This window comes from Plectropomus leopardus, chromosome 23 (assembly GCF_008729295.1).
Source record: "Plectropomus leopardus isolate mb chromosome 23, YSFRI_Pleo_2.0, whole genome shotgun sequence".
NCBI classification, from domain to species: Eukaryota; Metazoa; Chordata; class Actinopteri; order Perciformes; family Serranidae; genus Plectropomus; species Plectropomus leopardus.
Genome location: NC_056485.1, coordinates 5,835,879 through 5,848,948, shown reverse-complemented (window position 1 = coordinate 5,848,948; position 13,070 = coordinate 5,835,879). Strand labels below are relative to the sequence as shown.

General features: G+C 39.0%; 1 protein-coding gene and 1 pseudogene across 1 annotated transcript; both read left to right on the top strand.

The window, feature by feature from the left end:
- Positions 1-2,125: 2,125 nt before the first annotated feature.
- Positions 2,126-4,854, top strand: LOC121962258 (annotated as a pseudogene).
- Positions 4,855-6,295: 1,441 nt separating this feature from the next.
- Positions 6,296-12,009, top strand: LOC121962400. The gene is made up of 7 exons (XM_042512657.1): positions 6,296-6,350; positions 6,502-7,010; positions 7,809-7,986; positions 9,378-9,509; positions 9,613-9,644; positions 9,723-9,866; positions 11,977-12,009. The coding sequence occupies exons 1-7, from the start codon at positions 6,296-6,298 to the stop codon at positions 12,007-12,009; spliced, it is 1,083 nt and encodes a 360-aa protein (XP_042368591.1).
- The last annotated feature ends 1,061 nt before the right edge of the window (positions 12,010-13,070 follow it).

Genomic DNA, 13,070 nt, shown 5'->3' with positions numbered 1-13,070 from the left:
TGCTGAAACAATAAATAACGCAAAACAGCCGCAAATATTATCACAATATTTCAAGATTTTTAACAAAACATTCTCTATCACTGTCAACATTTTGAACACTGTGCGTAATGATAAATGCATTATCAGAAAAGCATTATCAGAGGTGAACCGTGAAGAGGAGTGCTTCAGGAAAAGCTCTCTACAGTGAACCTTGACCCATCTTTCACATAACCACCAGTTATTTTCAGACAGTCCTTGAAAATACGACCACTTAAGGTGTTTTTACAAGCAGAAATTATGACCCCTGTTTACATTTTGTTGTTAGGTAGCAGCATTTATTGGCCATAGTAATTATTACGCAAGCAAGGAGGAAGTCAGGTGATGTAGTATAAAGAGAAAAAAATTTTTTGGATGGAAGCCCATTCTCATTACCAGGTCGTCAAATACTGACGCAAACCCCTCGGTGTGTACTGTTGACGCCAAACGTACCCCTCAGCGTCTTTATGAACCGCATTGGGCTTTCAGCTAAGTCCAATGTAAACCCATCCGTAGCAAACTTGACGCTGAGAGCAACATAGTATAAAGAGCGAGTTAGTCCAAGTAGGGTGGATGGGTCAAACAAAATTGGACTTTCACACAGGAGACAAATGTTTGCATCCTGTGCAAAACCAAAAGTCAACAATGAGTTCTTTTAAGAATGCATCGTAGTATGAAGGTGTATGTCCTATGACATATGTGACATGTATCACGTAAGATACATCACCTTATGTTACCTGATTAAGAAAGATACTTTTGAATCAAAACAGATTTTTTTTTCTAAATCTGACTCAAGAGCTCACATTACCCACGTTTTTACAACTGCAGCTGTTAATGTTCCGAGACGAGCTACTCTGTCATCCATAAAATTCTCCTGTAGGGGTATTTAAAGGTAGGAACCATGGATGTATAAAGAGAACTGGATACAATGCTAGCGGTGGGGCCCTGTTTATTCCTATGACAGTTGCACGGTGGCGCATGAAGACAAAAAAAGTCCAACTGTCGCATATCAACTTACCCATATAATCGACACTGCTTCCACACCGTTTGGCCCATAGAGCAGTACAACCTTCCACCAACTGACCTCGCTACATCCGGTTTAGCACTCCAGTAACTTGAATAGAAATAAAAAGATTGAACGTTGCGGCTCCTCAAGGCTTCTAGACTTTAAACATGTAATCAGACTGAATGGATCACTTTGATCGTAAAATAAGCCATTTCATGGGGGTTGTGACACTAGAAAAAAAAAAAATAAATAAAACGTATCCACTGAAAAATAGATTTAAGTCAACGGAGAAAAGTTTATTTTTTAGCTACATGCAATCACCTGACAGATGTAAATACACTGTTTGGCCACTATAAAATGGGTTTCAAAGCCTAGCGCACTTCCAGGGGGCCTGGTAGGAACATAATGACCTTAGTGGCTGCATTTACAGTATTTTTCTTAGTTTTTAGTGAGGCACTACAAATCTGCTTGTATTTTCTTCTATATCAAACTTAAAGGAAAACATCTTAGCAAAATATTATAAATGTGGTATTTCCAAAAGATCAGTCGTTCCATATTTCTGTTAAAATGTGTCTATTGTAACATCACAGATTCTAAATGCTGAGTGAAAACACTCTCTGATCAGTTTGCATTGTCGTATATGAATATGATCATGAACCTGGTGTCAGGGGGTTAACACGTGTGTTATACATATCTTTAAAATGCCAGTAACCATGCAGAGGTGTAGATATACCAGACAGCAATGGAAGGTCTAAAGAACGGTGACTGTGGTCTGAGTCTTGTCCCTCCTCTTCAAAACACATTCCAGCCACAACTATTTCATACACTTTTTTAGAGACATTTCAGGGTCGAATGTTGTAAATTTAACATTACTGAAGGTTATAAGGCCCCTTATAATAATAAACAATTACATTTTGCACCCAAGTCCCCTGAATAAGTCCTGATGAAATGCCAGTTCTTGAAAAAAATCAGTTTTGATTGCCATGAAAAAAAAAAGTCTCAACCATGTGATCCTTCAGAGGCATCTCTGATTGGCCAATCACACACATTCTTGTCTCTGATATATAGAGAGCGTATAGAGCTTCTCTCAATTGGCCACGGCAATTCAGCAAAATGACACCTCCGATGTTTGCCCTCTATGTGACATGTCTGCTCTTGGGGACAGTGGGTAAGTTGAATCTTTTGTTAATGCATTTTGTCACTTTTATTCCTCAAGATTATGCTTTAGATATTTTTTTGGTATTGGTATTGGTTTTTTTTGGTACTTCTGGTATTAAAATATGTTCCCTTTTTGCTATAAACCTAATTTTGCATTTGCATCGTCTCTATTTTCTCCTCAGCTGACACGACGGCTCTTAAATCATCATCATCTTTACATTTCGTATCAGCTAACGTAGGTGATAATGTGACTTTGGAATGTTTCTATGAAGAAAGTGCAGAGGTAATGTTTTACTGGTATAAACAAACTGTGGGACAGAAACCAGAGCTGGTGTCTAAATTCTATAAGCACAACAAAGATGCCAACTTGAATGGGGAATTTAAGAACAATCCACGCTTTAAAGTGGAAACTACCCCAGGTACAAATCACTTGAAGATCTTAAAAGTGCAAATTTCAGACTCAGGTACTTACTACTGCATCAGTGCCTATTCATTTGTGTATACATTTACTAAGGGCTTTATTGTCCACGTAAAGGGTTCAGGTCTGAACGTCCTGGATTCAGTCCATCAATCAACAACTGAAAACCATTGAGCCAGGAGGCTCTGTGACTCTGAACTGTACAGTACAAACTGGGAGCTGTGATGGAGAACGCAGTGTTTACTGGTTCAAAAACTCTAAAGAGTCTCATCCAGGACTCATTTACAGCCATGGAGGCAGGAAAGATCAGTGTGAGAGAAACACCAGCACACAAACACACACCTGTGTCTACAACCTGCCGATAAAGAGCCTGAAACTCTCTCATGCTGGGACCTACTACTGTGCTGTTGCCTCATGTGGACACATACTGTTTGGAGACGGGACCAAGCTGGACATTAAGGGTAAGTTGCACTCTAGCATGAGTATGTCATTTCTCTAGTGTTGGATACATTTTAATCAAATTTGATGGGAATAAAAAACTAAAAATCATCAGTTTATCTGCAGATAATGAAGACTCTCTTCTTTTGGTGAATTTCTTGGGCGGAGCTTTGGCATTCAGTACCATCCTAGCGGTTTTCCTGGCTCATATAGTATGTAGGATGTACAAGAAAAACAGCTGCCAATGCAAAGGTAAGCTTAAGTGTTATTATTGAGGGTTGATAGTGTGTGTTCAATGTTTGTGATATTGAAAAGCAAGATAAAGTTTTTTTTTAAAAAATGTATTGCTCTTCTCACCATAAATGTAGTGAATTGTGATAAAGTATTTGTTGTTTTTTTTTTTCAGAACCAGACTCTCAAGCAAGAACCTCAGCTGCCTCTGCACCCAATACAGAAGTGAGTATATTCAAAGTGTTGCACTTCTATAATTGCAACATATTTAATAGCAAGAAAACAGAGCACGAGCACAAAAGAGCAACGATTAAAGGAATACTTAACCTAGAAAAATAACATCTGTTTATCAGTTACACAATCCATATTACCTTGAGTTTTTGAAGAACACTTTGTTTTTCTTGCATGCCTTCACAATAAATAAGCAAACCACAAAACTTTTACAAGCATAATAATAGGCAAAAAACGCAAATAATATTCTAATGCCAAGGTAGCTGTTATTGATGATTTGTGCATAACATTCACACATTTTGATATATTTTGGAATTCAACCTAAATCCAGCAGTAACATTGCGGCAGTGCAGACTGGCAGGGTACACAGAATCACGAGTTGCTACTATTAACCAACAGAGATCTGCTAGTGGCCTGGTAATGGAGCAGTGTCCTTTTGTATTTAATGATTTGTTAATTGATTGATAGCATGAAACCTGAAATGCAAATGAATCACAAGCATTCATGCCTTTTTATTGGCGACTATCAGTGACATATCAGGGTCTTAAAGGGTCTATTTAATAAGAGATTTCAGCCACTATCCCTTGCAGCTCAAGGGCAGAGGCACTTGAAAATAGAGTGGTAGGAAAATAAGAAACAGGATTGGGCCCAAGTCTCATTTATCCAGTCGTATGCTCAGCACTTCCCCAATAAACATACTCTTGGTAAATTTGTACTATTTAAACACGTGCAAGTAGTCTAGGCAACTGCATGTGTTGAATTCTGCTCATGCATTTTATTAAGCTGACTTCAAATGACATATTACATAAGGGTGGCCAGCGGTCAATGTACAAGACTAAAGTTGTTGCTGTTGCTGTTGCTGTGGATTGAATTATTTGGGGATTGGGGTTTCGGGGGGGGGGGGGGGGGGGGATTTTGACCACCGCTTGCAATGCAAAAACTACAATATAGGACAATAGGACGCCCCTCTTATAGAGTCTCAACAAAAAACCTTGAAAGTTAGCGTTGTAGGGTTTTGTATCCTGATTTACATTAAACTGTACAGATGTGGCCAGCACTTATTTTAATATCTATATCAGTCATGAGACAATTAACTCTTTCATATTTTATGTCCAGGATTGCCAGGATGACGACAGCCTCCATTATGCTGCTCTACAGAAGAACATCACCAATAGAGGGACAAAACCGAGAGACAACACCAGGAGTGAATGTGTCTACTCTAGTGTGAGACAGTAGATCTGGAGATTTGTACTTTGTATCTGTATTACTTAAAGTGACAGTTTAACCAGATTTTGTTTCCATATACTGAATGTAAAGTATGACCTTGCAAAGCGCCCATTAAACATGCTCCTTCACATACTGTTAAGCCAAGTCTCTTTAATGTGAGGTGCCATATTTCCACTCTCATGTCTTCAACAATGCACAAACCACACATACAACTGATGTAGTGGTGACTGTGGGCTTAAGTACTTGAGAGCGTGAGAGTTTGCACGCCTGGAATGTGAATATAAAAACAAAGTTATATTTGCTACTAAATGCATTAACACCACTGTGAAGTTTCCCCGTTCACACAGTGGTTACCCAGTGAGACAAAAGCACATAACTGTCTCAGAGCCACAATCAAAACAGCATTGCAAACAAACAAGACCCACCAATATGTGATGTATGAAATACGCACAATGCATGCGGCACAAAATGATCTAAAAGCGCCCACACTAAGTGTATAGACTGTGTGTTATTCATCACAGGTTGTTTACTTCAAGTGCAATAACTGCACATCATGAAGCCAGAAATGTAAAGGTCTTATTTTAGCTTCGGTGTTGGTCGGAGATCATAGATAAACTCTCGATATACTTTGATCACGTACTTCTCTAAAACCCTCCGAGCCCGTTGTCTTTGTGGTTTTAAACAGGAAGTCTGTACAGTGTTTTCATGCACAGCAGCCACACAGTTTAACTCAAATGCCCCGACTATTTTAAGAAGGTCAGAGGATGATTTTAGCCATTAGATGAATGTATAATTTGTTGACATTTACAGAAGCTCTATAGGAAATTTCGTGTTTTGATCAATTAAAGTCAACGTGGTGTTTTTGATGGATGGACAGTTGTGCTAACACTTAGGGATTCCTTTTACTGTTGTTTACAGTGGTCATGATATGTGTGCTTGTGAAGAAGATAATAAGGCATTAAGAATCCCTATTTAACAAGAAATTATTACCAGCAAAATTATCCACGTCGCCATAATAACCACAACAACAACAATAAATAGCTGACATAATATGGACATTACAACAGCATACCATCATCTTCTTCCTGTTGGCGCTGGCCATTTTTTTCAGCTAGCTTTGAAAAAAGGTTCCAGCCCCTTATTAATGTTGGTGTGAATCAGTTGTAAAAACAGATTTTGAGTATGTTGTAATCAATTATGGATATTATACATATACAACAGAAGTACTTGTATGTGGAAAATTGAAGCGGTAAAAAATAAGTAGGACCTCCAAGTGTCATCCCCCACATGCCTGGAAATTGATCATTATAGATCAATTATATTATACACTGCAGAGAGACTTGTTACATGGAGGTAAAGTAGAAATCAGATGAGTGGACTGTCTCTCTTAAGACCTTTTTTGAGCTCTTAGGTATTTCTTAAAACATTCAAGGCAGCACTGAACATGTGTTCATTGTTTCCAAATCAGGACTGCAGGCGTTACTTTGCGTGAGCCAATCAAAAAGAGTCTTCTCTCTGAAGAGTGGAGAACGTATTGAGATTCTTTCATTCAACGCAGCATTCTGAACACGATGGCACCTCCAAGGTTTGCTTTGTATCTGATTTATCTGTTCTTGGGAACAATAGGTGAGTTGTCCGTTCTAAATATACTGGTAACGTAATTACAACTAAAACTATGCAAAAATGTATATTTTTTATATGACTACATTTTTTAGGCTGGCATTTTGATACATTTATATTGTTGAATTAAATGTGCTTTTTCCAGATCTCTTTTCAGCTCAGATGACTGATGTGGAATCGTCCATCTATGTGCGTCAATACAGTGGTTTTTATTCAGCTGATGTTGGTGACAGCGTGACTTTGCAATGTTTCTATGAAGGCCTCGCAGTGATGTTTAACTGGTATAAGCAAACTTTGGGGCAGAAACCAAGACTCCTTTCTACTTTCTACAAACATGACGAAAGTGGCACCTTTCACAACGAATTTAAGAATAATACTCGTTACACACTAGACACAGGAAACGGCAAAAACCACTTGACAATCATTGATTTACGCTTTTCAGACTCAGCCACTTACTACTGTACAGGTTACCATTCATATGATTTAGAATTTGTAGAGGGCGTTATTCTCAGTGTTAATGGTTCGGGCTTGAAGGTCCCAGTTTTGGTCCATCAGTCAACATCTGAGCCCATCCAGCCAGGAGGCTCTGTGACTCTGAACTGTACAGTTCAAACTGGGAGCTGTGATGGAGAACACAGTGTTTACTGGTTCAAAAACTCTGAAGAATCTCTTTCCCCCATAACATTTTTTTTCTGTTTCTTGCAATTGTGAAACATTTAGTACCATGTTGCTCATTAGCTCTTCCCCATATTTTTGAAAGGACTCGCACCAATTTGCTCAGGGTTCAACGGTTTAAAGACGTGTGAGAGGCATCTGAATGTAGCACAAGGAAAACAATGTGGCTCCAGGTATAAAAGGGTTAAAGCCAGCTTGGCTAAGGAAAATGTTGGCATTGTACATTTCTGCAAACTACAAACACATTACTGGTACATGTCATTACATTTCTAAAGTGACATCGTAAACGTGGGTGTGGAGGGGAGGGTGGATGGCGTGACACCTGGGTGAGCCATCTGCCAAGTTTTAGACCACTGCAGACCATTCCTAAAGACGAACAAACAAAACTGGCCATGTTTTACCATGATATCACTGAATTTCCTACCGTGAAAGTGGCATGAAAAACATTATCTTTTAATAACCATAACCATGTGTTTTTTTTAGGCTAAACCTACTTAATGATTTTATAATGTGACATATGCATGTTTTGCAGAAATGTACAATAACAGCCTTTTCCTGGCATTGCATTGTTGAAGCAAACTATTTGCTCAGGTAACTTCAGCCAAATGTGAACATAATGTTCTCTGATTTCTCCTCCAAGGTACAAACATGATCAGTGACTCAGAAGTCAGGCAACTGGGATCTCAATCAGTCCAGCCGGGAGACTCTGTGACTCTTACCTGTTACATTCACACCGGCCTCTGTGCAGCAGAACACATCGGTGTCACATGGCTGAAAACCTCTCTTCATTCTGCTCCACAAATGATTTACTCCTCTGGAAACGACGTCTGCAAGAGGACTGGATCTACCTGTGTGTACAACCTTCCCATGAGGAACCTCAGCTGTGATGATGCTGGAACCTACTTCTGTGTTGTGACTTCATGCGGACGAACGATGTTTGGGAACGGGACCAGGATTGATATTCACAGTAAGCAAGAAACTGGCATTATAAACTATAAATACAAATTTACAAGTGTTATTTTTCATTAACAAATTTCATGGAGCTGACGGTGCTTTCAGACCAACAAAAAAAAAGTTATTCGCTTTCCTGTGTTAAGCAGTATTACTGGACAAGAACATCAATATGAAACAATGCTGCAAACCCACAGATAAACTCCAAGGCCAGCTAGATCTGAAATTATTCGCTGGTCTGTTCTTCATCGATCCTTTCTAAATCCAAATGGTGAGGCAGCAGATTGCAACCAACTGAATCACCCTGCCTTCACCCCTTCCTTTCCAAGTGTGCAGAGGCCCTGCAGTGGCCCTCACTAATGTCAAAACACAAACAGCCAGTGTTAGACCCAGTGTTTTGATTGTCCATTCTGGGCTACTGTAAAAACACGGCGGTGCATCATGGGGGGTCCAGTCCCTCTCTACCGAAAGTTCCCCTAATTCTTACACACTGGACCTTTAAGGTTAAAGAAAAATAGGTTAGGGCAGATGTCAGGGTTTCCCCACACATTCATTTGGTGGTGACCCGATTAATACATTTTATTTTTTATATATATATATATATATACTGTATCGCAGAGCATACTATGGGCACAGATGGAGCACAATGCTGCTAGGTACTAAAAGTGACACTAATCCTGCTGGGAATAAAAGTTTGCATTCACACGCAGCAGTTCCTCTAATCCATTGATCTGATCTGATCAACTCTGAATGGATCGATAGATCGATTATCCTTCCTGCAAATCACAAACTGCTGCTGAAGAAAAAAAAAAAAAAGGTCATGGAGAGCTCTGTCTGCGCTGCATTCATGGACCCGCAAAGATATCCGAATTTGGAAAGGGGACACTATGATACAAAAGGAACACAAAAATAAAACATTATCACCAACGTCGGGTCATCAGCTACCGCCAAATATAAAGTCTATTTAAGTGGGAAACACTGATTATACAGTATCTGATATATGATAAAGGTTAGGCAACAGAAACGCAGAGTTAAAGTGAATATATGGTAAACACTAACAGGGTCATGGTTAAGGTTTAGTACTAAGTTCTAAAATACCTGGCTGCTGTATTGGTTGACAACAGATACCCTATGTAAACCAAAACCATTTGCTTGGCCAGATATGATATGTATGCAGAGAAAAATGTTGCATGCGCATGCTTTGGGTAAAATTACTCTTCAAAATTCAAGCACTATGTAATGTATTAAAAGTATTAAAAGTGTCAAAAACTAGAATGTACTCAGCCCGGTCCAAAGTAGAGAATACATAACTCTGTTTATCTGATGGAGGCACTGCACTGCTAGTTATTTGTATTTTAAAAAAAAAAACTCAATTAAGCACTGTTTATTTTTTTCTTTTTACCACAGAAACTGCAGTCACCAAACCCCCTGAACTGAGTCCAACCATTATTGCACTGATGCTTTCAAACATCATTCTTGGCATTGTGACACTCGTTCTCATATGGACAATTTGCAAAATTCAGAGGAAAGACTCCACAGGTACTTAAAACCATATCCATGAGCTGTTTTTCTGAAGCACAATCAGATCCAGATTCTGTTACTTTCTGCTCTATCTGGAACAGATCTATCTTTGTTTTTTCAGAGGCAATCAGTGAATCTTCTGAAGGCAATCAGGTAAGAGTCAACCGTATACGACCTTTTCATAAGATTTGCACCACATTATCTTAGTCGTTTTAATTTCCATTTTTTCAGACTGGTGCAGTTACCTATGAAGCTGTGTGTTTGGCCCCCAGAAGCCTCCCCTCCAAACGAGTAACAGTGAAATACAGTGAAGACTCTGTAGTTTATTCTGACATCAAAGACTGTCAACAGAACCGAGAGTTTCGTCTTTGGAAGGTGAGAAAACCAAGTAACTTAAAGACTGATGGAGTAGGAATGCCTTGCTATTAAATGTATATCTTTAATTTAGTGGCACAAAAACATCAAATATGTCCAAGGAGGTCATTATCTTATCGTTATATAAGGCCCGTCACTGGAAATTCACATACTATCACAACATGAAAATAATACTGTTGTTGTGTGCTGTTACAGATAACTGAATGTACTGCAGTCTGCATTTGTCTAGCATAATTCTGTATGATAATGGTGTTTTCAAATAAAACATGATTCGCCAAAACTTCTGTTTGACCTGTTTTTCTTTGACTCGTCATTTCTCTGTGGTTCCATTAAAGAGTAAACTACTGTGTCAGCCAAAATCACAAGTTAGTTGAGTACAGGTTGACAGTCAATTGTTACTGAGTATTGGTGCCAGCTGTAGTGTGGCACTGGCCAAAAGGAAAATCAGGTCCTTTATATGACCGGTTGACAGGTATATGACATCAGATTTTGTTAGCTTTTGGACGACTGGACATGGAATAAACCTAAGCTCAAATTGGCTAAAAATTTCTAAGAAAAATAGGCGTATGTAGACATTACTAGTGTACAACTAAGAAACTCAACAGGTTTTAAAGGGGCATTCAAACCACAATAGACCCTTTTCTCTCCACACTAAGAGCACGTACGGCAGTTGTTAAACAAGGAAAAGCTTTACCATTGCTAGTGGAGTAGAGCTGTGTACACAGCTTAGCAGTAGCCTATGTTTTTTTTTTCCACCATGTCACGTCAATGTCACGGCCGCACCAGAACACAGATTACCAAATAGGAGAAAGCAACATGTAGACTGGTGAAAATTTTAAGGTGGTTACTTCTTTGTTACATCTCTTACTTATTCTGTTGCTCTAAAAAACGTTGCGGCCAAATTTAGAGTGATGTCTGAGCACAGTTTGGACAGAGATAAATGATACTTTGTGGCGGCCTGTCATTGCATCGCGCTGTAAAGGGACTAAAATTAGCAGGCCCATCAGGGTGTTGGATTTCTTTTACAGCTGATTGAAGCCGATCAAAGCTGGAGCCAATAAATACCCAGACACCTGTAGAGTCAGTTGTCCCAAGAGAGAATACAAATAGTTACCTTTCCCATTAAATCCAAAAGCAGATGTGAACATATGTTAGTGAGGGGATTTTTTTGTCCAGTCGGAAAGGGGCTTTATAGAAAGCTATTTCCTCACATAATTGTCAAAGTGTCTGGTTTTGTTTAATTGGCCAAACTTTTGTGATCTCTACCTCTGAACCTTCTGCCACCACCCTAATATGGGACTATTTCTTTACTGTTTCTATAATCTGAAAAAGCTCAGATGAAAAAAGGCTCACAGCTAGATCATCCGAATAACAAAAGTAATGTTTCAAAGCTTATAGCAACACACATTTCATTCACCTCCGTTGTTTGAAGGTATGGTGGCACCTCAAATCACAGAGATAATCTCACAACCCGAGCAAATAAAACTACGAGCACATGGCATACCCGGGTGGGTGAAAAAAAAATCTGTTTTTCAAAGTAAATGAGTAATCTGGCCTTTTAATATAGTACAGCATAGACAGAAAACCAGGAGCTGATTTTGGTAAATAATTGCTATTTAAGGCAAGTAACACAATGAAGTGAATAGTAGGCTACAAAAGTGACATTGTTCAACACCTCAAATAACTAAAAGACTATTATTTGGCACTCTGGACATGCAAGGTAAAAAAATATCCATTCACGCACACACACACACACACTTTCACTGCACTTTACAAAGGCCATGACACAGAAAAAGCAAAGCTTTTAACACAAAGTTATCAACAGCAATTTACAGTTACAAAGACGTTCAGCTAAAAGCTTTTGTGCCACACTCGTGGTCTTAGTCTTCAAAGTAAAATCTATACGTACCCACAGAAAAAGACGTGGTATACAGTAATATAAAGCACTGATAAGGCATAGATATGCTCAAAAAAATCCCCTCTGATCTATTAATACCTTCCTCTAACCAGAAGTGTGAGCACGGGGGTGCAACTTTAACCTGGCTAGCTCAGTGCTTTTGACTTCTGTTCTGACTGCTGTGGTAAATGAGGTGTGAATTACTGTGAACAGGTTTCTGCGAGTGGAAACTTAAGTCCTAGCTGAACACAGGAAGAATGGCCTGTAGCCTTCAGGCCACAGCGTACAGCGGCTCAGACACAAACCGAGACAAACAAGACTTTGCAAAGGGTAGATGTGTGAAATGGGGGTATGTAGGTAGATAGCATGCTGGGTAGATAAACAACAAAAACAAGACCTCACCAGGAAAGGACTGAATTATATAATAAAACAGTGAGAATAAGATCATCTTATGTTAACTAGAACTCTCCTCAAAGTGACACTTTTGTAAAGTCTTTCCTTACACACAAAATTCACACAAATTTCCTGTAAGTAGCTTTCATGTGGAAACTAAGTAGCATGGTCTCTGTGTGTTTTTTTTTTTTTTTTTTTGAACCACTGAAGAGGCCGAACAACTTGGGATTAACATCATTAACCTTTATTTGCACATCCCAAGCCCCAAGGAAGTGAACCAGACTTTTTATATTGACACAGTGGCCAAACCATGTAGGTACAACCTCTGAGTTCATCAGCTGATACCCCAAAAAGTCTGTCACAGAGCCTGTTTAAACCGCGTATGAACATGGGTTTTGGTGACCCCAAACAAAACTGGACAAGAGACATCTCTGTTCAAGACACCTGTGCCGATCGTGCGTCGACTACTTGTGCCACTTGTGTTTAGATTTTGTGACTGCCTCACACACAGTTATTATGTCCACACTTTTGCTAACTGGTCTGCAGCGTGCTTACTTGTTACGTTAGTGGTTGTTTAAGAACATCTGGAGATATCACAGAATTCAACACGTCTCCATCCAGAGGGCAAAACCACGTATGGTCATCCAACTCTGCTGAATGGATGAGCTACAGAGCGATGGATCAAACAGCAGAGTTTTAGAGGAGCGACATTTGGGTTCCTGAATACGTTATCTTAACCCTTTGAAACCTTATCGAAGTGGCTTTATTTCTTGGAAAAACATGGGAGTGCGATGAGCCACTTGGCAAGAAAATGCTCCAAAAATTAGAAAGAAAATAGCTAAAAAAAAAAAAAAAAATACCTCAAGAAAATCCCCAAAAATATAAAAATAAAGAAATCTTTAGAATTATTATAT